At 42.5% G+C, this 27,813-nt stretch overlaps 1 protein-coding gene across 15 annotated transcripts in view; it reads right to left on the bottom strand.

The window, feature by feature from the left end:
* Positions 1 to 27,813, bottom strand: part of fcho2 (FCH and mu domain containing endocytic adaptor 2) — a 261,675-nt gene that overhangs the window by 90,320 nt on the left and 143,542 nt on the right. For 8 of the 15 annotated variants that reach the window (XM_038805432.1, XM_038805433.1, XM_038805439.1 and 5 more), the window contains 6 exons: positions 21,341 to 21,510; positions 19,431 to 19,442; positions 19,116 to 19,140; positions 13,193 to 13,235; positions 8,022 to 8,116; positions 4,651 to 4,707 (listed from right to left, as the gene is read on the bottom strand). In XM_038805432.1, the coding sequence (XP_038661360.1) occupies positions 4,651 to 4,707; positions 8,022 to 8,116; positions 13,193 to 13,235; positions 19,116 to 19,140; positions 19,431 to 19,442; positions 21,341 to 21,510 (402 nt within the window). The remainder of the gene's footprint in view (positions 1 to 4,650; positions 4,708 to 8,021; positions 8,117 to 13,192; positions 13,236 to 19,115; positions 19,141 to 19,430; positions 19,443 to 21,340; positions 21,511 to 27,813) is intronic. The other 7 variants (XM_038805438.1, XM_038805443.1, XM_038805444.1 and 4 more) reach the window with 2 other exon arrangements.

Here is a 27,813-nt window from a genome sequence, read left to right as displayed (position 1 = left end):
GAACTCGCCGGTAGGATTGCTGGGCAATTCCCCATGAAACTCACCACAAATGAATTCAGAAATGTTTCCATTAAATTCACCCAATGGGCGCGATTCTCCGCTCCCCACGCCGGGTGGGAGAATCGCGGGAGGGTCGCTCTGGCACCGGTGATTCTCTGGCCTGGATGGGCCGAGCGGCCTGACAAACCCGAGGAGGCGGGTGCGAGGAGCGGCCTCCAGCACCGTCTTGAAACACTCCGGGTTTCACGACGGCGTCGGCCGTTGCGGAGAATTCCGCCTAATGTTTTTTAAATACATGCAAACTATTTGTACTATGGAAATGAATTCAGGATAACATAAAAAATGTAGTGTGCATTTCTCTATGTGGTGAGTAAACTCGGCCAACAGATCACACATAGAGAACTAATGATGGGGAAATAACGGAGCTGCAGAAGACCAAGGTGTGAAGCTTCAATCAGATATGAAGAAACAGAAAGATAATTTACTGAATGTGAAACACGCAATAAGGACTGGTATGAGACCTATTCAGCTGAGATGACATCTGCCATTGATGCAAGAAATAAAATCTACTGATGCACAACATAAATCCATTGGTTAAAGCACAGTACAACCTTAATAATAATAATAATAATAATCTTTATTCGTGTCACAAGTAGGTTTACATTAACACTGCAATGATGTTACTGTGAAACCAAAACAGCCGTGCAAAAACACAAGGAGATACTGTGCAAATAAGCACGGGATCAACTTGCATCAAGAAATCCAAACTGCCTGGGACAATGTAAAACTACGAGTTGCGTATAAAGGGATCGAGAGGGTGCTTTGATGTACCATCACTAAAGTTTCCCCCCTGTGGTTGGCAGCTGGTGAATTACCCACTGACAAAGTAAACAGATGTCCCACTAGGTTGAACACTACTGTGAGCTGTACTCCTAGGAGATAGACATCTCCCAGTCTGCTCTTACTGAGCTCTCTATGATTGCTTTCGATGTTGAACCCTCACCGCTTGAGTTTAAGCTGGCCATAAACAGTTCAGCAAACACAAATGCAATCAAGAGTGATGGAATTCTAGTCAGTGCACTGAAGTCCCATGTATTGCCACACCTTTATAACTTTTCCCTTCTCTGCTGGAAAGTAGGCTCCGATCCACAGGAGCGTTATCATGATGTACAAAAACAAAAGTGACAGATGAGACTAAAATAACTGCAGGGGGCATCTTACTCCACAGTGTCACAGGTCAGATCTTTTTTCAGATAATATTTTTTAAATCACCAACTACTTGTAGACTGAATGGACCTGGGAGCGCAGTGCAGTTTCTGTGCCAGCAGATCTATTGTAGACATGACCTTCTTCATTGGTCAGATAAAAAAATAACGATTGGGAACAGGGTATGCCTTTTTACTTTACTTTCGTAGATCTCACTAAAGCATTCAACACGGTCAGCATTGCAGGATTCTGAAAGATTTTGAGGAAACCTGGCTATCCAGCAAAACTCCTCAGCCTCATCTGCTCCTTTCGTGAGAACATACATGAGTTTGATGACTCCACTTCCGACAGTTTCAGAATGGAATGAAACAGAGCTGTGTCCTAAACCTCATTCTGTTTGGTATCTTATCCATACACCTGACCATTGTTTTCCTAGCATATGTAGTAAGAATCTACTTGCATACTCAGTTAGGCAGCAAGCGCTACAATCTATCAAGACTAAACACAAAGGCAAAAAACACATCGCATCCTAATCAGAGGACTCTTCTACACTGATGATGCTGCAATAGTCACCCACATGGAGGCTCAGCTGCAAAGACAGGCCTGCGTTCTCAGCAACTTGTTTGGATGACTTAATGCTATCAAAAGAAACACCACAAATTCCATTTTCACCATCTGCAGAATATTATGGGTACATACTGGCAGGAAAAAGTGATAAATATGGCAGTCCTCTGAAAGTCAAAGCTCCCTAGCTTGTTGGCACTCATCAAACAGAAACCTTTGTGGTTTTGGCATGTCCATAGGATGGAGGTCAATCATACATCAAAATATGGTGAGGTAGCCGGATCCAGGCGATCAGTCGGACACTCAAAGCAAACATTGATTGTTGCACTTGAGAGTCACTAGTTGTCGACAAGAGGAAAATGGTGACACCTCCTGTGGTTGACATGTACCACCTCAATGGCAGTTTGGCAATAGACACTAATGCTGAAAACAACAATCAACAGCGATACATGAAATAAAATGAAATGAAAATCGCTTGTATCACAAGTAGGCTTCAATGAAGTTACTGTGGAAAGCCCCTAGTCGCCACATTCCGGCGCTTGTTCGGGGAGGCTGTTACGGGAATCGAACCGTGCTGCTGGCCTGCCTTGGTCTGCTTTCAAAGCCAGTGATTTAGCCCAGTATGCTAAACAGCCCCTAGATCGCCTCATGTTCACTTGTGTGACTGAGTCTGCCTCTCAAGGAGTGGTCTCTTCAGCCATCAGCAAAGGTGTGCCATATGAAGGCACCCAGCTGAAATGGTTTGTTTGCTGAGTGTTTCCTCGGATGGTGATGTCTAGCACAAGGGGACATAGCTTTAAATTGAGGGGAGATAGATATAGGACAGATGTCAGAGGTAGGTTCTTTACTCAGAGAGTAGTAAGGGCGTGGAATGCCCTGCCTGCAACAGTAGTGGACTCGCCAACACTAAACGTATTCAAATGGTCATTGGATAGGCATATGGACAATAAGGGAATAGTATAGATGGGTTTTAGAGTGGTTCCACAGGTCGGCGCAACATCGAGGGCCGAAGGGCCTGTACTACGCTGTAATGTTCTATGTAGATCACCTTTCATGGATGGAAGGGTGCAGGCGACCTCCAGATATATAATCAGCCATGGCATAGAATATAACAGCAGGGAGGTCATGCTAGAACTGCACAAAATCCCAGCTAGGCCACAGCTAGAGTACGGTGTATAGTTCTAATTACTGCATTGTAGGCAGGATGTGACTGCATGAGAGAGTATAGAGGAGATTTTTGAGGATATTGCCAGGACTGGAGAATTTTAGCTATGAAGAAAGACTGGAAAAGCTGGAGTTGGTTTCTCTGGAGCAGAGGAGGCTGGAGGAAATGTAATCATGAGGAGTCTGCAGAGAGTGGATAGGAAGGACTTATTTCTCTTAGCACAAAGGTCATTAGGGGCATAAGAAGAATTGCAGAAGAATTAAAGGAGAATTGGAGGAAACCTATTCATCCACAGGGTGATGGTCTGGAACACACTGCCTGAAAAGCTGGCAGAGATAAAAACCTTCATTGCATTTTAAAAATACAGTACAATTTTGGTTATCGAGCAAGCTCCAGGAATGGGTGCCAGTTAATCAAAAATGCCAGTTAACGGGGAGTTACCGTGGCATGATTTCATTTTTGCTTTGTAAGTTATCGAAGTATATCCATCTATGCCTCTATCTGCAGTCCTCTCATCCCCCACCCCTCCCGTGTGTGTATATGGGTGGGTGAGATTGGGTAGTTGGGTGTGCCCTGTGTAAGACATAGCTTGTTATGGCTGCTGGTGCTTCTGGACTCCAGCAATCTCTCTATTTCCACTCTGGCTCTGCAACACAAGTAGCATCAGGTCCTTAAAAGAGCTTCAAACTCCGGAGAGAGTGAAGACTCATAGGGTGGGCCATATCTGGTTTTGGACTGGAGTGTTTTTTTCTTTTTTGATACTGGCTCGACAGAGACTCCAACAAAGTTGAAGAGAGAAGGGTTCAAGGCGGGCTGATGGCACAAATTCCGGTTAGCAGCGAATTCTGCCAGATAACAGAAACTTTACTCTACTTGAGTGTGCATTAAGTGCAGTTACCCACAGTTTTGGAATGTGGAATTAGCCTGGTAGATATTTTTTGGCTGGCAATGACACAATGGATTTCTTCTGTGCCATAATTTTTCTATGTTTTTATATAGTGTGCAGCTCTATGTCAATTGATAGATTTAGAAACTGGGTCTACTGCAAATAAAAGTTTCCTTCAAAGCACTTAGTAACCTAGTAACAGCAATTGAGTTATATCAATAGTATGTTGATAAAACTGAAACTCCTTTAACAAGAAGTAATGTACCACTGTGTGTTCTTCAATGATTAATTTAGCTGAAAGAACGCAGAATTGTGAAGTACCAAATATTCTTGTCAAGATTGTCTAAGAAAATGTCATGCTCTTTTTTGAAAATGTATTGTACAGCCCTGGAATTCATGAAATATCACCAAACAAATTTCTACGTCACGTATATGTAAAACTAAATAGGCTTTTTAAAAAAAAGGAAATAGGCTATTTTTTCCAACATACAATTTGCACATTACGCATGCTAATCAGCAAGGTGGTATTACTTAACAATTATTCACATCATCTTTCATATTAAATGCAGTAGCATTTAGTAGTAACATATAGTAAATTTGGAAAACTTAATTTGAGATTACTCAGGCACTTCTTATTGAAGACACCTGAACAACTACCTGAAAAAAATCTGAAGCTATATAGCTTAGTGGGGTTTAATGTAGTTCTGTTTCTTCAATAATAGCCTGGTTACTGATCTCCAATTTCCCTTTATAAAACCACTTTGCTCTATAATACATCACAAAAACACATGTCCAATTGTTCAGTTTTTTGTATGCCGTTGCTATTTACCTGAAGCAAGCACCGTGTGTACCTCAGAAGTATTACTGACTGGAAGGAAAGGAAAAGCTAGGAACAAGGTTAAGAAAAACAAGGAGGAAGATGAAAGCACAGTAATTAATTAAATATACTATAGGTACCAGCAGGATTAATTTTAAAATCAAGTGCTAAAGCAAGCTTTAAACTATTAATGCGCAGCACAAGGTGCATTATTCCCATTTCGCATTATGAACTGCCCTGTTCTTAACAACTGGACGAGACAAAAGATTGATTGAGATGTGCCAAGCATCCTTCTCCCATAGAACCAAATTTTTTTACAGCACCGGAAGCAACCATTCAGTCCACTATTTTTATTTGCTAGAGCAATCCAGAATTGATCCAACCACTTTGTTCCTTTCTGCTTCAAATATATATCTAATTTTCCATTGAGAGATGCAAAGATGCCTCAACCACTCCCTGTGGCATGACTTTGCATATTCAAACAATGTGGTGTAAACTATGGGTTCCCAGCTCTTCTCTTTATAAAGGATGCTGACTTTTAAATGGATGAACCCTAGTCCTGCCTCTCGAGAGGTAGATGTCTTTCTCGAAGTGTTCTATCAAAATTCTTTATAACTTTAAAAATCAATATTAAATCTTCTTGTAACCTTCTCTAATGAAACAATACTAATATCTTATGCTTCTGCTCATAACTATAGTTTCCTATCCCTGGTACATCCAGGTGTACATGTGATCTGTGGCTTTGAGGTCCTTTTTATAATTGAGTTCGTAAAGTTGCACGCAACAGTCTCTGTTTGTTATAAATTATTTCAATATACTTATTTTACCCCTATTTATAAAATCTAAAATTTTATTGGCATTTTTTGTTGCTTTATTTACCTGCACTTCCACTTTCAGGGAATTATAGCCCAGAATTTCCTGGAAATGTGTAGGACCCATTGTAACCAGCTAACAGGTTTGTAACACTAAAATCTAGAATTTAATTTTCTCAAGTAACATCAAAATAATCCATTCATTCTGATGTTTTCCTGATATTGCCCTCTGATCTAACATGGGATAGCCACAATGCAAGACTCGCAAACCCAAGCTCCACAGAATCCCTCCACCAGAGACCCCCTAAATAAAGAGATCCCCCCCCCAAGCACTCTAAATAAAGACCCTCCCAGAGACCCCCTAAATAAAGAGATCTCCCACATAGACCCCCCTCTCAGAAACGTGATCCATCAGGATGCCCCCCTGAAAGGTGACCCCTGTCAGGAAGCCCCCCAGACGAGACACCTCCGTCAGGAAGCCCCCCCACCGAAGAGAGACCCCCATCAGCATGCTCTCCAGAAGAGAGACCCCTGTCAGGAAGCCCCCCCAGAAGAGAGACCCTTGTCAGGAAGCCCCCCAGAAGAGAGACTCCTGTCAGGATGCACCTCAGAAGGGAGACCCCTGTCAGGAAGCCTCCCAGAAGAGAGACTCCTATCAGGTAGCCCCTCAAAAGAGAATGACACAGGACCGGAAGATTTACACCAACACTTGACACCCACCTTTCCCTTTGTTTTAGATTGTCCTCAAAACACCTCTATTCTATGGATCATTTTTGTTGCTGATCTCTGCATGTGTTGCTGTCCTCTGCATCTTCCCTGATGTCTGCATGACTTTTGTGCAGTATAGTTACCACGCCTGTTGATGTATTCCAGATTAGATTCCAAACTAGATATTTTCACATTTTCCCACATGCCACTGGCAATTTTATCCACTCACTTAACCATTCAAATCACTTTGCAGACTCTTTGTGCCCTCCTCACAAATTACTTTCCCATTTATCTTTGTATTGTCTGCAAATTTGGCTATAAATCATCCTAAGCCTTCAATATAGGTTGTAAATAGTCGTGGCCCAACACTGACCCCTATGTTCCCCCCACTAATCACAGAAAATTACACATCTGTCCAGACTTTTTGTCTTTTGGTAGTTAGCCAATCCTCTTCAGAGTCACGATTTCTTAAAAATTGTGTTTCCCATATCTTGAAAGCACCATGGAGAAAGCCTACATCTGTAGTAGTCTGGGTATCTACTTCAGCTCCCACATTACTCCAATACTGTCACCAGTGCAGAGTTTGTGGTGGTCATGATGGTGAAACTGTCAGCTTTCACTGTAATTACTCTGCTGAAACTGACAGCAACCTTTGAAGTTCACACACAGGCAGAATAATGCAGAAATCCAGTAATTGTGGTCAATGATTCCATGCGCTTCAAAAGGGTGCACTCTTGAAGTAGAATACAATAAATGGAAGATCTGTTAATGAACGAGAACTTGCACACTTATGCTGGTTATCCCACTGCAGAACCCTTGAAAAACTTACACCTTGTTGAATGAGGTATAACTGGGCTTGTAACAGTGTATTAATTTCATAATTACTACGAAACATCTTCTCTGGCCCTGAAAAGCTAATTTTATGATTGTGGAATGTAAAATTTCACCATTTTGATAAAGAAATCAATTTTTAAAAATATATATTTTTAATAGTTTATCTTCATTTTAGTTCATCTCTTAATCCAATCATAATCATTAATTTCACAACCTGAAAATGTAATTAATAGTGAAAGATATTAAGTACTTTTTAGTTCCAAGGTTGCTGGATGTAATTGGTGGCTTTACCTACTTGCTGCCATCGCTGCTGCTGCCCACCAAGAGATCCACTTGACTTTGTATTGGATTTAAACTATCGCTGGGAAAGGGGAATGTTCACACTAAACATAATCGCTAGATATTTGCTGGCAACTTCCTTCAAGGTCAGTGACGAACAGCATTCCTTCGATGCTAACAGAAAAACTTCTTGGCATGTTCAGAAATAACTTATTTTTCCTAAGTTTTGCTTCAATCTTAAGAAGAGCACAGAGATGTGGGTGCTGATCAACAGTCTGGTGCTCAATCACAAAACTATTTTCTCAGTTTTCCAGCACCAATTTCATAACTCAACAAATTAAAATAGATCTAAGAATGAACAGTCCATCTGTTCAATCGCAGCACGTGTATGACTTACACATCTTATGAATCTGCAATGAAATGTACTCGTGACAATAAGCGATTTTCATTTCATTTCATTTCAAATGTATTTAGCATCTTCAGTAGTAATTAACCACGGAATTTCCTAAATCAGGATTCTTCTTTTTCATTATTCCATCAATGATCAGATACCAATCTTAAATTTTATTTATTTCATGCCTTATTTTAATATGGCTATTTTACCTATTTTTCCAAGTTGCCCAGTCATAACACAATGCTCCAAGCAGGTGGAAAACACAAAAATCGTACTCAGCTCGAAAATGCCATATACAATATTGCTCCATTTAAAATATTTACACCATTGAGCAACATTAGAAAGTAAATACTCACCTGATGAAGTTGTTGATGTGGATGAAGATGAGGAATCAAGTGGAGGTCCAAACAGTGGGTCCAGTGAGAACAGGTCATTATTGACCCTTTTGGCGCTGTATGGGTTAAGTAAAATGGAAAGTTGTAATATATTGCACTATTCTATTAATTAGTCATTGCTTTCTGGAGTTATTTAATCCTGATAACTGTTTTAATGTCTATATGAAAACTTTCATCCTTAATCTTTCCACACAACTTGTATGATTGATAACATTTTATGAAAATGGGGCGAGGAGATTTGGGGCTGTTTTATACTCACTCTCATTAGTGTGCTTGAAGGCTGGGGTACGCAAAGTCTAGCGGATGGCCTTTCCACTGGCACCCCTCCTCCATCTAACTGGAATTTTACACTGGAGCACTCTGGAGGTGTTGGGTGGTCTGCGGGCCCTTGGGTCTATAGCACCCCTGAAGTGGTCAATTAATGACCAGTTAAGGGCTTTATCCTGCTGTCACTGGTACTTTACCCTTTGCGGGAGGAGGTCCATGCCATGCACGAAGTCTGGCGGCTTAAGCTGTCTAGGCTACTGTCGGACAGGGGGTGTGAGGGGGGTCTGCTTTGTGGGACCTCTGGACCTACTGAAGGCACCCCCTAGACTCTTGAACCTAGCCCCATCCACAACCCTCACTGAGATCCCCAAGCCCGAGCTTACCAGGGATAATAATAATCGCTTATTGTCACAAGTAGGCTTCAATTAAGTTACCGTGAAAAGCCCCTAGTCGCCACATTCCGGCGCCTGTTTGGGGAGGCCGGTACGGGAATTGAACCCACGCTGCTGCCTTGTTCTGCATTACAAGCCAGCTGTTTAGCCCACTGTGCTAAACCAGCCCCTTGGCATGCTGGGACTGCTCCCAGTGTTAAATTTCAGCAGGGCAGCCGTCAGGATTATGGGTGCCCCCACATGCCAACCCCCGACCTTTTAGCCAGAGGTTTGGAGCCACAAATCGCTCTAAAACTCCAGCCCATGGAAAGGGTAATTCATGTTTCATTCACTATATAAGGTTTACATGTGTAGACCACACTTTTCAGCCAAATGCTTCATCAACCATAAATATGCAAGTATTGTCTAGTTCTGCAATTATATTTTTGCGAAATCTTATCAAAAATGTCAAAAGTTTGAATGTGCATTACAGGCAGTAAATTTGAAGCATAGTAACTTAAATAGGCAAATATAGGAGCCAATATTCGCACATAAAATATAATTAAAAATCTGTGATTAATTTGTTTTGATGTTGAAATGTTGACCATTCCAGTGATGAAATGTTAACCAGGGGAACAGTAAATAGCGATGCTTCATCTTGAAAAGTGCCATGTAATCTTTAATGATCCATGAGTGACAAACTGGTCAATGGAACATTGGTTACATGTCTCAAAATATAATCTCCAACAATGCAGCACTCTCCTAAAATGTTAACTTAGATTGAGAGTTTAAATTTTGGATTAAGATTTCAGCAAACAATCTTCAGACTCTGAGAGGACTCTAATCACTAAGTCTAATGGATACATTAACATGGAAATTCAAAGGAAAAATCGACACCACAATCTTGGCACTTCCCTTTGGTGGATTCAGAGATGTTTTGCCGAAAAAGGATGCAATTCAGAAACCTTCTTTACTTTTTAAAGAAATTTATAAGGCCAAAAGAGCCCCTGATTCCTTATTGTGAACAGTAATGTTTTTACTTTTTGGCCTTGGCATGTAGGCAAAGCTGAATTTACTATCTATTCCTGGAAGGTTTGAAAAGATGCTAGTGGTGTTATGTAGAAGAACCCAGGATTCAGACCACTGGTGAATGAAGAAACTGATGTATATCCAAGGAAGGATAGCGTGCAACTTCGGTAGGGATCTTGTAAGTGATGATGTTTCTCTAGTATTCTCCTTTGTGAGGGAGATCACAAGCAAGGAGCTGTCATGGTAACTTTGGTGTGCAACTGCTGAGCATTCTCTAGATTACACATTCTGCACTGGATGGTGTTAAATCTTAGGTGTTGTTAAAGCTGCACCCAGGCAGACAAGTGATCAGTATTTAACCAGATACCTGATTTGAGTTATGTAAATGCTAGAATGACTATAATAGGCTGAGGGGTGAGCTACTGGTCAGCCTCTGGCCTGTTCTTGTTCATATGCTGAGTGTAATTTTGGGTCAATAGTGATTTTCAGAATGTTGACAGTGATAGTGGTGCCGCTGGAGGTCTCAGACGAAGAGACAGAATAATGTATCAAAGTTTGCTGATAATACCAAACTAGGTGGGGAGTAAAGCTGTGGGGAGGACATAGAGAGGCAAAGACACATGGGCGCGATTTAATAGAAAAAATGTCCCATTTTGGGTGCATTTCACAGAATCGACCCATTGAGTCTGCACTGGCCCTTGGCAAGAGCAGCCTACATAAGCCCATACCTCCACCCTATCCTGCAATCCCACCTAAAGTTTTGGACACTACGGGAAATTTGGCATGGCCAATCCACTTAACCTGCACATCTTTGGACTGTGGAAGGAAACCGGAGCTCCCGGAGGAAACCCACAAAGACATGGCGAGAACTTGGAAACATCACACAGGCAGTCACCCGAAGCCGGGATTGAACCCGGGTCCCGATAGCTGTGAGGCAGCAGTGCTATCCACTGTGCCACCTTGCCGCGCCCAGAACAACCCCGCTATTAAATAGGACTCTGCTTTTTTGGGCCTCGGCAAGGAACACCTCACTGAGGTGGCACTTTAATGAGCCCGCCAGTGTTGGATGCAATCGGGCTGCCATTTTTAAATGGCACCCAATCTCATGACTTGTGGCCTCTGGACCCCCCCCCCCCCCCCCCCCCCCCAAACTCAATAATTAGCATCCGTGTGAACCAGGCGTAGGTCATACCTGTTCTCCTTCGAGGAATGGACCCCTAGAGCTTCAATAAGTGTTACAGTTGTAATTCTTCTCACTGTCCCTGTCTAGGCTGCTCTCAAGCTTCCAGACAGGGGTCTATTTTCTGGGCTGGGAGAGCTTTGTGTGAAGGGCCTTCCCGTATTACAGGGGTCCCCAAGCGAGGAGGGATTTGGGCAGGCAGTGTATTGTGGAGGGGGTGGCCTCGGTTGGGCTTGGATGATCTCTACCAGGGTGCTCTGGTGTGGTGGACCTCGTGTTGGTAACCCTCCCAAGTAGTTACCCCCTTGGCCCACCGTGAGGTCCACCACGCCAGGGCCACGCTGGTAGATACCACAAGTGATCCGCAGCCACATGATTCCCGGCCTAGGGAACTGGAGAATCACTGAAGGCTGGAACATAGGTTGCCGGGCCCACTAAATTAAGACCTATTTGCATTCGTTTATATGCTCCCGCTGCCACGCGACATGGACGTCTATTCCAGGGGTTGGAGCATCGTATTTGGGTCAGCGCCTGCCATCGATCTCAATGTGCCTTCGGGGAACGCGATCCAGGCATCCCAGGACGCCTGTTAACTCTGCTCCTCTTGCCACAGAAGCTGCCAAATGTTTTTTTTATTTGAAATACCCTGCACATCTTTGGGTTGTGGGGGTGAGATCCACGCAGACAGCGAGAATGTGCAAACTCCACACCGACAGTGACCTGGTGCTGGGATCGATCCAGAGTCCTCAGCGCCATGAGACAACAGTGTTAATGGAAAGAAATACAGAGAGTCGAGGACATGACCCGGTCCATCACACGAACACGCCTCCCATCCATTGACTCTGTTTACACCTCCCACTGCATTGGGAAAGCGGACAGCATAATCAAAGATCCTTCTCACCCGGCTTACTCACTCTTTCAACTTCTTCCATCAGACAGGATATACAAATGTCTGAGAACACACACCAACAGATTCAAAACAGTGTCTTCTCTGCTGTTACCAGACTCCTAAATGACCCTCCTATGGACTGATGGACTGATCTGATCTCTTCACACATCTTCACCCAATGTCTGTGTCTATGTGCTTACATTGTGTATTTTATGTTTGCCCTCTTATGTACGGAATGATCTGTTTGGGCTGCACGCAGAGCAATACTTTTTACTGTACCTCAGTACACGTGCCAATAAACAAATCAAACCACTGCCACTGTGCCGTCCCAGATGCTGTCAAACTTAAAAAACAAAAGTTCTGAAGCTACTTATTTCAGGCTTCCCACAGTATTTTGCTTTTGTATTAGTGTTTAATTCACTGCCACTTTTCGAGGAATGCCCACCTCTGCTCTGAAGAATTTCTTCACAACATATCGTTATCGCTTTAAGAGAATACATTCTTCGTAGCCAGCATCACATTTTTAAGTTGGAACGGAAAATGTGGTAGCATATCAATATTTGGCTGATGCAAGTTATGAATCTCAGAATTACTGAAATGAATCATTAATCATATTGTAACGTATTCAAGATCGCTGTCAGAACTAAAAGAATAATAGCTATTAAATAGACACATTAGAATATTTTAAACATTTGCAGTTACTATTGATTTTCCTGTATAGACAAAATAAAAGATGAGGAAAATGTCATATTTGGATTTGATTTCTTGTCACGCGTACCGAGGTGCTGTGAAAAGCATTGTTCAGCCCAGACAGATCGTTCCATACATGAAACACATATGACAGACGATAAATACACAATGTAAATACATAGAGATCGGGTGAAGCATACAAGTGTAGTGCTACACAGTATAAGATGCGTGGAGAGATCAGTTCAGTCATATGAGGGTCATTCAGGAGTCTGGTAACAGCGGGGGAAAAGCTGTTTCTGAATCTGTTAGTGCATGTTCTCTGAGTGCATGTTCTCTGACTTTTGTAACTTCTGCTCGATGGACGAGAGAATAACCTGGGTGGAAAGGGTCTTTGATTATGCTGCCCACCTTCCCAAGGCAGCTGGCCAAGGCAGCAGGAGGTTTAGACGGAGTCAATGGATGGGACTCGGGTTTGCGTGATGGACTGAGCTTTGTTCACGACTCTCATATTTGTCAAGTCTGCAGCAGATAAAAGGCTACAATTTATTACAATGGACTCGGGAATATTGGCAATAGATGCCACTGAGGAAACAGGGTTGATATAAATTTCTAAGAAATGACGGCTTTATAGCCAACCCGGCTTTATCTTCGTCCCCGAGTGCATAAAAATTTAACAAATGTTCTATTTAAGGCTTTAGTGACTTACTCAGGTGATGGAACACATGATTTTGATCGAACCAGTTCTTCACCTTATAGAAGGTAGCAAAGGGGAAAAATTATTAAAAGTTATTCCAAGTATTTGAATATAATAGGTTTCTAAAAGTTTTACAGCAAAAGAATGATCCTCAAACCTTTCTTGTCAATCTTTTTTAAAACTCATTCATTTTTATTCATGAAACAGTAACAGTAGAAAAATGTATTCAGGAGTACAAATATTTCTTAAAATAATTCACCCTGTATCACAAAATTTTGCAGTACAGAAAGATGCTATTCAGCTCATTTTGCTTGTGCCAGTTCGTTGAAAGAGCCAACTATCAATCCTACTTCCCTGATGTCGATCCATAACCTGGCAATTTGTTTCTTTTCAAGTATAAAACCAATTACATTGTGAAATTTATTGCTTTATCAGCTTCCTTTATGACAGTGCATTCCAAATCCTAACAACTCCCTGCATAAAATAAATTCTCATCTCGCCTGTAGGTGTAGCTTTAACAATGTTATTTAGTATTGTTAACAGTTGTCAATGTAGTATTAATTTGTATTATGGATAGTTACTAATCTTCAGAAATAATGGATTCACCTTTTCAAAAATATGAAAGGACAAAGCATTTCAATGAAAAAAAAACCTTTACAATTCTGCAACAGGTACCAACGGCAAAATGTTCTGAATTGTATTAATATTTAACTTGCACGTATCTTCCCATCAACGTTATTGTTCAATTCATAGATTGTCAACACAGAAACAAGTCATTGGGTCCAAGAATCCATGTGTTTAAACTACAGGCGAGCTTACTCAGACTCCTCTTCAACTTGCCTATTCAGCAAAAATGTGTATTCCATTGGCGATCATAAGAGATCATAAGAAATAGGAGTAGGCCATTTGGCCCCTCAAGCCTGCTCGGTCATTCAATAGGACCATGGCTGATTTGTGGCCTTAACTCTGCTTTCCTGCTTGCACTGCATAAACCTCAACTCCCTTGTAGATGAAATATCTATCTAACTCAGCCTTGAATATTCAATATCCAGTCTCCAATGCTCTATGTGGAAGAGAATTCTAAAGATTAACTACCCTCTAAAAAAAAATACTCCTTACCTCCACCTTAAATGGGGATCCCTTATTTTTAAACTATGCCCCCCCCCACAATTCCATATTTACCACACGAGGGAAAACATCATAGAACATAGAACGATACAGCGCAGTACAGGCCCTTCGGCCCTCGATGTTGCACCGACATGGAAAAAAAACTAAAGGCCATCTAACCTACACTATGCCCTTATCATCCATATGCTTATCCAATAAATTTTTTAATGCCCTCAATGTTGGCGAGTTCACTACTGTTGCAGGTAGGGCATTCCACGGCCTCACCACTCTTTGCGTAAAAAACCCACCTCTGACCTCTGTCCTATATCTATTACCCCTCAATTTAAGGCTATGTCCTCTCGTGCTAGCCACCTCCATCCGCGGGAGAAGGCTCTCGCTGTCCACCCTATCTAACCCTCTGATCATTTTGTATGCCTCTATTAAGTCACCTCTTAACCTCCTTCTCTCTAACGAAAACAACCTCAAGTCCATCAGCCTTTCCTCATAAGATTTTCCCTCCATACCAGGCAACATCCTGGTAAATCTCCTCTGCACCCGTTCCAAAGCTTCCACGTCCTTCCTATAATGAGGCGACCAGAACTGTACGCAATACTCCAAATGCGGCCGTACTAGAGTTTTGTACAACTGCAACATGACCTCATGGCTCCGGAACTCAATCCCTCTACCAATAAAGGCCAACACACCATAGGCCTTCTTCACAACCCTATCAACCTGGGTGGCAACTTTCAGGGATCTATGTACATGGACACCGAGATCCCTCTGCTCATTCACACTACCAAGAATTTTACCATTAGCCAAATATTCTGCATTCCTGTTATTCTTTCCAAAGTGAATCACCTCACACTTCTCCACATTAAACTCCATTTGCCACCTCTCAGCCCAGCTCTGCAGCTTATCTATGTCCCTCTGTAACCGGCAACATCCTTCCGCACTGTCTACAACTCCACCGACTTTAGTGTCGTCTGCAAATTTACTCACCCATCCTTCTGCGCCCTCCTCTAGGTCATTTATAAAAATGACAAACAGCAACGGCCCCAGAACAGATCCTTGTGGTACGCCCTCGCAGTATCTTCCTTGCCAAGCCGAGTGAGTCTTAGCTCAAACTGCTCAATATTTCCGTAAAAGATAATCTCTTCATCCCAGTAATCAAACTATTGAACCTCCTCTGAACTGCTTCCAATGCAAATATATCCCTCCTTAATAAGGGTGGATATGTGGGTTTGAGTAGGGTGATCATGGCTCGGCACAACATTGAGGGCCGAAGGGCCTGTTCTGTGCTGTACTGTTCTATGTTCTATACCCATACCAATACCCTGTATCATTGTAGCAAGACTTCTCTACTCCATCCCCCTTGCAATAATGATCAACATTCCATTTGCCTTGTTAATTACAGGGATGAGACTGATCAAAAAGTTGACCTTAAAGTTAGTGGCCAAATACAAAAAGGTCTAAAATTTGTAACAAGGCATTGTGTAATAGCAAGCACTTTCTAATTATCTATAGTGAAATGCAAATGATTCCAGGCCATTTCAAATGGGTGGAATCACTTCCAAGTGAATAGAAACATTAGTTTTTCCTGTGCTGACCTTCTATTACTGTCATGACTGTCGACCAATTCATCTGTACCAAAGTGACCTCAGTGTTTTAACATTTCAGAGTTCGATGCAATACTAAAGTTAATATTAATTCAGGAACATAGGGCGGGATTCTCCGATCCCTCCTCCGGCGCTGGTTTTTTGGCAGGGGCGGGGATTGCGCCGCGCCAGTCGGGGCCGTTGCCGTGTGCCCCCCCCGGCGATTCTCCGGTCCCTGATGGGCCGAGCGGCCGCCCGTTTTCGGCCAGTCCCGCCGGCGTGAATTACACAAGGTCTGTACCGGCGAGACCTGGCTCTGAGGGCAGCCTGCGGAGTCCTCGGGATCCGGCCCATGGGAAGGCCCCACGGTGGCCTGGCCCACAATCGGGGCCCACCGATCTGCGAGCGGGCCTGTGCCATGGGGCACTCTTTCCCTCCGTGCTGGCTTGTGTAGAGCTCCGCTATGGCCGGCGCGGAGAAGAAACCCCCTTGTGCATGCACAGGAATCACGCCAGCGGTTCTGGGAACACCTGGCGCTCCTGCACATGTGACAACTCGCGCCAGCCGGCGGAGACCCTTTGGCGCTGGTTGGCGCGGAGCCAATCACTCCAGCGCCAACCTAGCCCCCGAAGGTGCCAGGTCAGGTCAATTTGAAGAATTTGAAGAAAGAATTCCGCACCTTCTGGGCGGCCTGATGCCGGAGTGGTTCACGCCACTCTTTGGCGCCGGTACGGCCTGCCCGCCGGATACCGGAGAATCCCGCCCCTAATGTTGAAAGTTTATTCATAAATCTGCCAGAGTTTTATAATCACTGCTAAATAACTGATTTCATTTTGCATTTCGCACCTGAATTCACAGCTGTAACAGGCCTTCCAAGAAGGCTCTCGCCATTGAAATAATATTCTGCTTTTCCATTTTTCCTACTAAAGTGAATTTTTCAGACTTCCCCACATTAAACTCTATCTGTCACCCTGATGCCTATTACATAACCAGCCTATATCTTTTTGCTTATTTACATCAGCCTTGCATTTTTGTATCTTCAACAAATGTGGACTTTAGCCGTTTCAACTAAGTTACTGATACAGATTACAATATAGAAATATATTAGTTCCAAAAGGTTCTAGTCCTGCTGTCAATTTGTTCTGACAATTATAGCAAGAAGCCAGTGAGGGGAAAAAAGATGATCTTTCTGGTGAAGAAACAATAGTAATACTTATGTTGGCATGTGTGCTACCATTACATTTCAGAAAGTAGAAAATACTAGAAACATACTGCAAATCTGTGAGCAAGCTAAAGCGAGAGATTCACATTTCAAATATAACCCTCATTCAAAATTGAATGTTCCAGAATAAGCAAACATTTTTTAGTTTGTGGGGAAAGGATATTATTTATCTAACTCTATTAAACTACTTGGTCTCCCAGTTTTCGGATCTTTCCAGATATTAATATCTTCCCTATTCCTATTTCCAGTATTCTCTATTTTCATTTCGGATTGCCAGCTTGTAAAGTTCCTTCTAATTTTATGCTGGGGCTCCTCTGTGCAAAACCTGTTTCTAAATTCACAGACTTCACTGTCTCCAGATCCTACACCCTTTGTGTATGGATTGTTTCCTGGTCTTTGACTTAAGTGTACTCAGCACAAGGACCAGGCTGCATCTGGCCTGCCCTCTCCCCCAGGCTCAGCCACCTTTTAACCTAACCAACTGCTCTTTTTCAATCATTCCTGCTTCAAATTGACCTGACCTGGCTGATAAGACAACTAGTCAACCAAATGTCCCCCTCGATGTCAGCTGAAACATATTGGATAGGTTAGATTATGGTGGATGAGTGTAGCGACCAAAGTGAAACCGGGGCGAACAGAAGCCATGCCCCTTTCCACATAGAAGGAGAATCAACCAATCAGTGCAGGGCAGGGTCAGGCCAAATAGCAGGCAACGTTTGAAAAATGTTGGTGGAGCAATGAGGAGCTGACTCCTGGTTTGGAAGTGATGCAGAACATGGGATAAATAAACAATCAACTTCATCGACTAGAGAGTCCATTACAGACATAATATAATTGCTGGGCAGATCCACGGGACTGGAAGTGTTTGATTAGCGAACACTGTTCATCCTCCAGGACAGTGGGTGTGACCTGATAACTGGCCTGTATCCTTTAGCACAGATGGAATGAGATTGCTGAAAATAAATGCTGAGTTCACAGCACTATTTTCGACAATGTCACATAGTCACATTGCACAGGCAGGCGGGGCAGGCACACTGTACACACATCGTCCTTTGACTGAATCAATAGTAAGTCTGTACCCTTTCTGTTGTTGTTTTCGGAAGTTCAGAATTGCATTTGTTCTTTATGAAATGCTTTACGAGCAATATTTTCAAATACACCTGTGCAGCGGCAGAGCTCAGAAAAAAAGGGCTTAATTCCACGATCCCAAAGACAGAATTCTGCAAAATGGTTGAAATTTCTCATCGCTGTAATTACTTGCTATACTTTCATGCTGACTTTTTGAGATTCATGTACAAGGACACCCAGATCCCTCTATACGACAGCATTCTGCAGACTTTCGCAATTTAAATACAATTCTTCTTTCCGATTCTTCCTGCCAAATTTTCCCACCTTGTACTTCATTTGCCAAACTTTTGCCTAGTCACTTAACCTATTTGTATCCTTTTGCCCTTTTGCAGTCTTTGTTTTGGCCTCGCAATATGCCTTCCAACCTACCTTTGTATCATCAGTAAATTTGATCTAAATGTGATCCCAGATCCACAGCATTGTGGCTGACTCTTAACTGAATTGGCATAGAAAGCCACTTGGTTTAGGGGAATTAGGGATGGACAATAAATACTGACCTTACCAGCGAAGCCACATTCCTTGAATGGGTAAAGAAACCTTCTACCTATTAGACATGACACTTTTCTGCCTGAATAATTCTCCACAACATTCATAAAAGAAACTTGAACAAAATCAGACCCACAAGCCTGAAACAATCTATTAATAGACGAATGAAGCAAAACAAATATATTGATGTACTAACTATAGATTGTATATGCTTCCAATAAAACTAAACTGTACAGTTTCTAATAGAAAGCAAAATACACAATAAATGATGCGTTACATGTTTGAAAGCATTTTTTTCTTCAGTTTCCCAAGTATGACAATCAGGAACCAAAATAGTTTGATACAAACAAATAAGTTACAATCTCAGTTGCTGAGAGTACATGCAACCAGTACTTACTAGATGAATTTCTTTTCATTGCATTCTGGAATGGAAAATCAAAATTAAATCTTTTAATGCATTAATACTGCAACTTAAATTCCATTCATTTAAATATGTATAAAACAGAAGTAGCAAGACAATACAAATGAAATGTTAATTCAGTAATTTTGAAAGTAAACTGGAATACAAACTTCAAACATGAATTTTTCATCAGCACAGAAATAAATGACAAACTATCATACACACATTGGTATGTATAGCTGCGCACATATTCATGTACAAACAAGCAAATACTCTCTAAAATACCTTTCAAAGATGAAAATAATTACTTACCGGACTATGCCTCTGAAGTCAGCATGCAAAAGGGGAAAGTAAAAGTAACAAGTCAAATACTCATTTGTGGAATGCTACAATAATATATACTTAAGTCTAAAGACAGATTTCTAAAACAATAAAATATTTTAATGGTTCAATTCATGTTCACCTAGCAAGTACGCAACTACACTTTTTTAACCTCGAGGCCATTCAGCCCATCCAGTCTGCACTGACATGCTGAAAGAGCACCCTAGCTAGGTCCGCTCCCCCACCTTATCCCCGCAATCCCGGAGGAAACCCACACAGACACTGGGAAAACATGCAATACCTTGATTCCTGGCTTCAATTAAGAATAGTAGGTTCACTGTTCTTAATTGAAGCCTGGAATCAAGGTAAAGAAAAGTCAATGGAGAAGACAAGCACATGTAACAAGGAGTTTGCCTTGCATGTTCTCCCAGTGTCTGTGTGGGTTTCCTCCGGGAGCTGCAATTTCCTCCCACAGACCAAAGATGTGCAAGTTTGGTGGATTGGCCATGATAAAATTGCTCTTTAATGTCCAAAGATGTGCAGTTGGGCAGGGTTGCGGGGATACGGTGGGGGAGCGGACCTAGCTAGGGTGCTCTTTCAGTATGTCAGTGCAGACTGGATGGGCCGAATGGCCTCCTTCTGCACTGTCTGCATTCTATGAAGTAATGAATCTAAAACTGTAAAAGATGGTTTTCACAAAAATCCTTCTGGATCTTGTGAATATTTCCATTGGCCTTGAGGCTGCACAGATCAAATATATGCAGCTCAATATTAAGCTCCTCAAATCTATGTTACTGTTGTAAAAAAATCATTTTACTGTTCCCAGTATTAACATTTATATTTTGGTTCATTCTTTTGTATCTTCTTTTTCACCCTTCATTCCAGTTCCGCAGTCAACAGTAAATACTCTTGAGCTAATTAATGAAAGTTGCAGCTTTATGCTAGTTTCACGAAGAACTAGAAAGATGTATTTAGCCTTCAATCTAAGAGAATCAGAGGGCCTTTTTGGTGTTAAAAAATTGAGTTGCATAATTTTCACATCCTTTAAAACGGGTATTTTGAAACTGGTGGTACTGACATAAATTGACACCAGATGACAATGAAAGACATATAACAATCCAATTGAAATAGTGATCAGTTTTGGATGGGCTGTGCCAGAATCACTAATGGCTCGAAAGATGCAGGTAACCAATTAACTTACTTAAACATTTAAGATGGGTTTCAGAGAACTTAGTTCAATTCAAACTTGGATAAATGTCCAAAAAGAGGTCAAACATTTCCCAGGTTCCCCTATTTGATCCCCCCAAAAATTATACTATATCACAAGATGCCCAAATTCATCTTCAACTTCAATTCATACAAAATCAATACTGTGACACAGCATGGCAAGCAGCAAAAGATGTAATATTTATCTAATGCAACAGCTTCAAATTTTCCATTGCTTCTTCCCACAAACAGGTTGATTGTAAAATACACATCAACCTGGAAAACAGATAATATACATCTTACAATATATCTTCTGAGCATGCCAGCATCACGCATAGTGAAATTTTGCTTGTGAATGCCTAAACAAGCTACATTATAATACCTGCATTTATTAACTGTAAGCAAAACTTTAGAAGAATTGGGCTGGGGAGTGGGCTTGGGTGGGGTGCTCTTTCAGAGCGTCAGTGCAGACCCGATGGGCTGAATGGTCTCCTGCATTGTAGGAATTCTGAGCTTCTTGGCATATTATTATTATTTTTTTAAAAAGGTACATTTTTTACACACATTTTCAACAGGCCTCCAAGAATTACTGTTTCCATTAGAGGTTAAATAAGGCAAACATGTGCAATGTCCTTCAGAAACTGCCAAAGTGGCTTCACGTTATCTTTAATGTATAAAGTCAAAATATTACTTACAGATGGGGAGGGAGAAAGTGTAATATTCCCAATTGATGCTTTCAATTCCTCCAGTGTGTGATTAGTACCATTGTTTGGTTGCACAGGTTTGATCTGCACATGGAACTTCCTGGGTTCGTCATCATCAGAGCCAGAGTCACTTGATGAGTAAAAATTGTTCTCTTTGGCATGTTTTTAACAGTTAAGGGAGAGAAATACACATTTTTATGATTGTAAATAGGCTATATTTTGAGCCCAGATTTAACCCTTCAATGAACGACAAAAATATGTTCAATTGGATGGCGCTGCTGCCTCTGGCACCGAGGACCCGGGTTCGATCTCGGACCCAGATCAATATCAGTGTGGAGTTCGTACATTCTCCTCATGTCTGCATGGGTCTCACCTTGTTGCCCTATTATAGAATTCATAGAATTTACAGTGCAGAAGGAGGCCATTCGGCCCATCGAGTCTGCACCGGCTCTTGGAAAGAGCACCCTACCCAAGGTCAACACCTCCCCCTATCCCACTAACCCAGTAACCCCACCCAACACTAAGGGCAATTTTGGACACTAAGGGCAATTTATCATGGCCAATCCACCTAACCTGCACATCTTTGGACTGTGGGAGGAAACCGGAGCACCCGGAGGAAACCCACGCACACACGGGGAGGATGTGCAGACTCCGCACAGACAGTGACCCAAGCCGGAATCGAACCTGGGACCCTGGAGCTGTGAAGCCATTGTGCTATCCACAATGCTACCGTGCTGCCCTTATGTATTTTCTTTTTCTTTTATTTTATTTTCATATACAAAATTATCTATTTGAGCTGTTCGCAGAAAAATACTTTTCACTGTATCTTGGTACACGTGACAATAAACAAATGAATAACTTTAAATTCCATATAACAGATTGACAGAATATTTATGGGGCAAGAGGTCACTTGACCCATTGTGGCTGCACCAGTTCCCCAGACAAGCATCATGACTTAGTGCCATTCACCCAAATAAGCAGGTTCTTCCCGGAGGTGGAGGACAAATGTGAACGGAGTCAGAGGGGCCCGACCAACCACACCCACATGTTTTGAGCTTGTCTCAAACTTGCTGGGTTCGGGGCAGCCTTTTCTGAGGCGATGTCCAGGGTTGTGGTTGTTAGGGTAAAGTAATCGCCCAATAGTGGCAATCTTGAGGGTATCGGAGCAGCCAGAGTTACACATGGGGAAGGGGCCAACGGCCTCGCTTTCACTTCCCTAATCGCATGCCGGAGAATCCTGCTTGGCTGACGATCGGCAGCACCACCCACGGTTGCAGACTTGCTCGCTGACCTCTTGGAATTTCTCCACCTGGAGAAGATCAATTACGCCATCCAAGGGTCAGAGGAAGGCTTCCTGGATACTTGGGGCAGTTTGTCGGTCTGTTCCAAAACCTGTTCGAGGCCAGTAATGAGAAGTAAGCGAATAAGAATTTTTTAATAACACAAAGATAGATGTGGTACTAAAAGATCCAGAGGGCAATGAAATGCACGTAGGATCAGTTAAACGAAGGACAAAATAAACCTCTCTGTATAATAAAGGAAATTAGCACAGGAGAGAAAAATGGGATGTGTATATATACAACTGTTTATAGATATGAGAAATGGCAATAAAAATATATTTTTTTTTAAACAATGACTTAGTGCCAATCCCCTGCTTTTTCCGCGAACCCCTATATATTGTTTCTATTCAAGTAATCATCTAATGCCCTTGAATGACTGAACATGCCTCCACCACACTTCCAGGCAGAGCATTCCACACCCAAACCAATTGCTGTGTGAAAAAAATGTTTCTTACATTGCACTTGCTTCTTTCAAATCACTTTAAATCTATGCCCCCTTGTTCTTGATCATTTTACGAACAGGAACAGTTTCTCCCTGTCTACTCTGTGCAGCCCCCTCATGATTTTCAACATTATACGTAGCAGAGGACCTATCTTGTATGCGATCGACTGAAAGTCATCCCTCAAGCCAAACTTGTTGATACCGAGTAGAACAACCTAACCTCTCCCATCTATCCACATAATTGCAGTTTCTGTGGGCGGCACGTGGCATAGTGGTTAGCACTGCAGCATACAGCATTGAGGACCCGGGTTTGAATCCCAGCCCTGGGTCACTGTCCGCATGGAGTTTGCACATTGTCCCCATGTCTGCGTGGGTTTCATCCCCACAATCCAAATATGTGTAGGTTAGGTGGATTGGCCACGCTAAATTGCCCTTAATTGAAAAAAATATATAATTGGGTACACTAAATTTATTTTAAAAACAATAATTGCAGTTTCTCATCCCTGGAGCAATTCTTGTAAATCTCTTCTGTACTCTCTCCAATGTGTTCACATCTTTCCTATAGTGCGGTGCCTAGAACTGTACACAATATTCTAGCTGAGGTCTATCTAGTGTCTTATATAAATTCAGCATCACCTCCTTGCTCTTATGGTCTATGCCCCTATTATGCACAGATTATACGCTTTATTAAGTTCTCTCCATTTGGCCTGCCACCTTCAATGATCTATGCACAATTTCTCCCAGATCCCTCAGCCCCTGCATCTCTTAAGAATTATACCCCTTATTTTATGTTGCCTCTCCATGTTCTTCCTCCCAAAATGCTTCTCCGCATTGAACTTCATCTGCCACCTATTTGCCCACTCTACCAACTTGCATGGTAGCATTGTAGATAACACAATTGCTTCACAGCTCCAGGGTCCCAGGTTCGATTCCGGTTTGGGTCACTGTCTGTGCGGAGTCTGCACATCCTCCCCGTGTGTGCGTGGGTTTCCTCCGGGTGCTCCGGTTTCCTCCCACAGTCCAAATATGTGCAGGTTAGGTGGATTGGCCATGATTAATTGTCTTTAGTGTCCAAAATTGCCCTTAATGTTAGGTGGGGTTACTGGGTTATGGGGATAGGGTGGAGGTGTTGACCTTGGGTAGGGTGCTCTTTCCAAGAGCCAGTGCAGACTCAATGGGCCGAATGGCCTCCTTCTGCACTGTAAATTCTATGATATGAAGTTCCACTTTCTCTTCACAGTTTACAATACTTCCAAGTTTTGTATCTTCTGCAAACTTTGAAATTATCCCCTGCACATCAAGATCTAGATCATTTATATCAGGAAAAGCAAGGGTTCCAAACCAACTCCTGGAAAACACCACTATAAACCATCTTCCAGCCTGAAAAATATCCATTGACCCTTACTCTCTGCTTCCTATTTATTCAGCAAATTTTGAATCCACAATACTACTGACCCTTTTATTTCATGAGCTATAGCTTTTCTCAGTAGTCTGTTGTGTGGCACTGTATTGAATGCCTAAGGCATGGAGTTTGGTGTACGAGTTGGGGGTATTCCTGGCTCTGCGAACCTAACTTTTAAAAATGGCTGTTTGTGTCAGAGTTTCAGTCATGGAACGGCAGCAGCTAGATTAGAAGTACTGAGGATCGTACAGGGTGCGGAGGTGAGCTGGCAGAAAACCTGCCTGGCACTCTAGTACTGTGTCCAAAACTTAGAATGTGAAACATTCCTCACCCCATCTCAGACCCCCAGTGTCCCATCCACGCCAACCGATGACCCGTTCCTCACAACCCCTCATACGAAATTATGCCCATATACTCACTCTCATGGCCCCTCATACCCTCCATGTCAACATTCCATGTCTTTAGTGCCAACTCATGCTCCCTCCATCCTTTTGGTTTACACCCACCATGCCAACTTACCCAGAATCCACTATGGGTATACCTCAGAATCCATGCAGAGAGGAGATAAAATAAACTTCTATATGTCTATTGCAGACTTCACTATATTAAATAAACACTGTTATTCATTAAAACAAATGTACTACATTTACATTCCTTCAACTACATAAAGCCTCATAACAAACGTTTCATTCAGGTGCACAATCCCTTGCAACAATAAATTGATTCAGAATTCCACTTCAAAGTGTCTATAACCACTTGTAGCTGTCAAACTATGAAATGGCAGGCACGCAGCAGTAATCCAGTAATGGAAGCCCTCAATGGCTTTTATGTCAATAGACTGAGTAAAATAGCAAATAATGATTCTTTTTAACACTCCAGATGTTTCTATTTCAAATATTTCAAGGGCAGGACTTTGTCTGGACAGCTCCCTTTAACACTTTCGACAGGTCGTTTTGACAGTATCTATTGACAGGTCTGTTGACACTTCAAATGATCTTGACATAGGGGTTATGGGGCTGGTTTAGCTCACTGGGCTAAATCGCTGGCTTTTAAAGCAGACCAGGCAGGCCAGAAGCACGGTTCAATTCCCGTACCAGCCTCCCCGGACAGGCGTCAGAATGTGGCGACTAGGGGCTTTTCACAGTAACTTCATTGAAGCCTACTCGTGACAATAAGTGACTTTCATTTTCATTTCATTTCATTTTCACATAGTGATTTAATGCATTTTTTAACATACATTTATGTTTAATATGTTTACATACATTTAACAGTTCCAAAGAGCATCTGGCCTCGTCCACAGGGCACCAAGAACCATCCCCCCCCCCGCCCCAAAGGCGTACTCTGGCTATCCAAACACATCTACAAGGTTCACACTGCTCTTCCCAGGTCTACTCTGCACATGTCGGGTTTCGCAAAAACCCGACTTCAATGGAGGCAGCTGATGACTTAGATGTTCAGCTGCCTCACCCTGCATTTGTGAGGCGTGAACCACCCCCATTCCTACCCATTGCGAAAATGGGAAGTGCCATGTTCAGGGGCAGGGCTTACAATTTTTGGCCACTTCTGCCATGACAGAGAGGCTCATTTCTTGGCAAAAACGTGGGCCTAAGTGTTCGACGGACAGAAGGATAAAGCATCATTTGTACATCTCTTGGTTTAAAAAAATTTTTTTTAGAGTACCCAATTCTTTTTTTTTCCAATTAAGCGGCAAATTTACATGGCCAATTCACCTACCCTGCACATCTTTGGGTTGTGGGGGTGAGACACACACAGACTGGGGAGAACGTGCAAACTCCACACAGACAATGACCCGGGGCCGGGACCGAACCCGGGTCATAAGAACATAAGAACTAGGAGCAGGAGTAGACCATCTGGCCCCTCGAGCCTGCTCCGCCATTCAATTAGATCATGGCTGATCATTTGTGGACTCAGCTCCACTTTCCGGCCCGAACACCATAACCCTTAATCCCTTTATTCTTCAAAAAACTATCTATCTTTACCTTAAAAACATGTAATGAAGGAGCCTCAACTGCTTCACTGGGCAAGGAATTCCATAGATTCACAACCCTTTGGGTGAAGAAGTTCCTCCTAAACTCAGTCCTAAATCTACTTCCCCTTATTTTGAGGCTATGTCCCCTAGTTCTGCTGTCACCCGCCAGTGGAAACAACCTGCCCGCATTTTTCCTATCTATTCCCTTCATAATTTTAAATGTTTCTATAAGATCCCCCCTCATCCTTCTAAATTCCAACGAGTACAGTCCCAGTCTACTCAACCTCTCCTCATAATCCAACCCCTTCAGCTCTGGGATTAACCTAGTGAATCTCCTCTGCACACCCTCCAGCGCCAGTACGTCCTTTCTCAAGTAAGGAGACCAAAACTGAACACAATACTCCAGGTGTGGCCGCACTAACACCGTATACAATTGCAACATAACCTCCCTAGTCTTAAACTCCATCCCTCTAGCAATGAAGGACAAAATTCCATTTGCCTTCTTAATCACCTGTTGCACTTGTAAACCAACCTTCTGTGACTCATGCACTAGCACACCCAAGTCTCTCTGAACAGCGGCATGCTTTAATATTTTATCGTTTAAATAATAATCCCGTTTGCTGTTATTCCTACCAAAATGGATAACCTCACATTTGTCAACATTGTATTCCATCTGCCAGACCCGAGCCTATTCACTTAACCTATCCAAATCCCTCTGCAGACTTCCAGTATCCTCTGCACTTTTCGCTTTACCACTCATCTTAGTGTCATCTGAAAACTTGGACACATTGCCCTTGGTCCCCAACTCCAAATCATCTATGTAAATTGTGAACAATTGTGGGCCCAACACGGATCCCTGAGGGACACCACTAGCTACTGATTGCCAACCAGAGAAACACCCATTTATCCTAACTCTTTGCTTTCTATTAATTAACCAATCCTCTATCCATGCTACTACTTTACCCTTAATGCCATGCATCTTTATCTTATGCAGCAATCTTTTGTGTGGCACCTTGTCAAAGGCTTTCTGGAAATCCAGATATACCACATCCATCGGCTCCCCGTTATCTACTGCACTGGTAATGTCCTCAAAAAATTCCACTAAATTAGTTAGGCATGACCTGCCTTTTACGAACCCATGCTGCGTCTGCCCAATGGGACAATTTCTATCTAGATGCCTCGCAATTTCTTCCTTGATGATAGATTCCAGCATCTTCCCTACTACCGAAGTTAAGCTCACTGGCCTATAATTTCCTGCTTTCTGCCTACCTCCTTTTTTAAACAGTGGCG

Source organism: Scyliorhinus canicula, chromosome 8 (assembly GCF_902713615.1).
Source record: "Scyliorhinus canicula chromosome 8, sScyCan1.1, whole genome shotgun sequence".
Taxonomy (NCBI): Eukaryota; Metazoa; Chordata; class Chondrichthyes; order Carcharhiniformes; family Scyliorhinidae; genus Scyliorhinus; species Scyliorhinus canicula.
The sequence above is the reverse complement of the archived record's forward strand: the minus strand, read 5'-3'. Positions and strand labels throughout refer to the sequence as shown.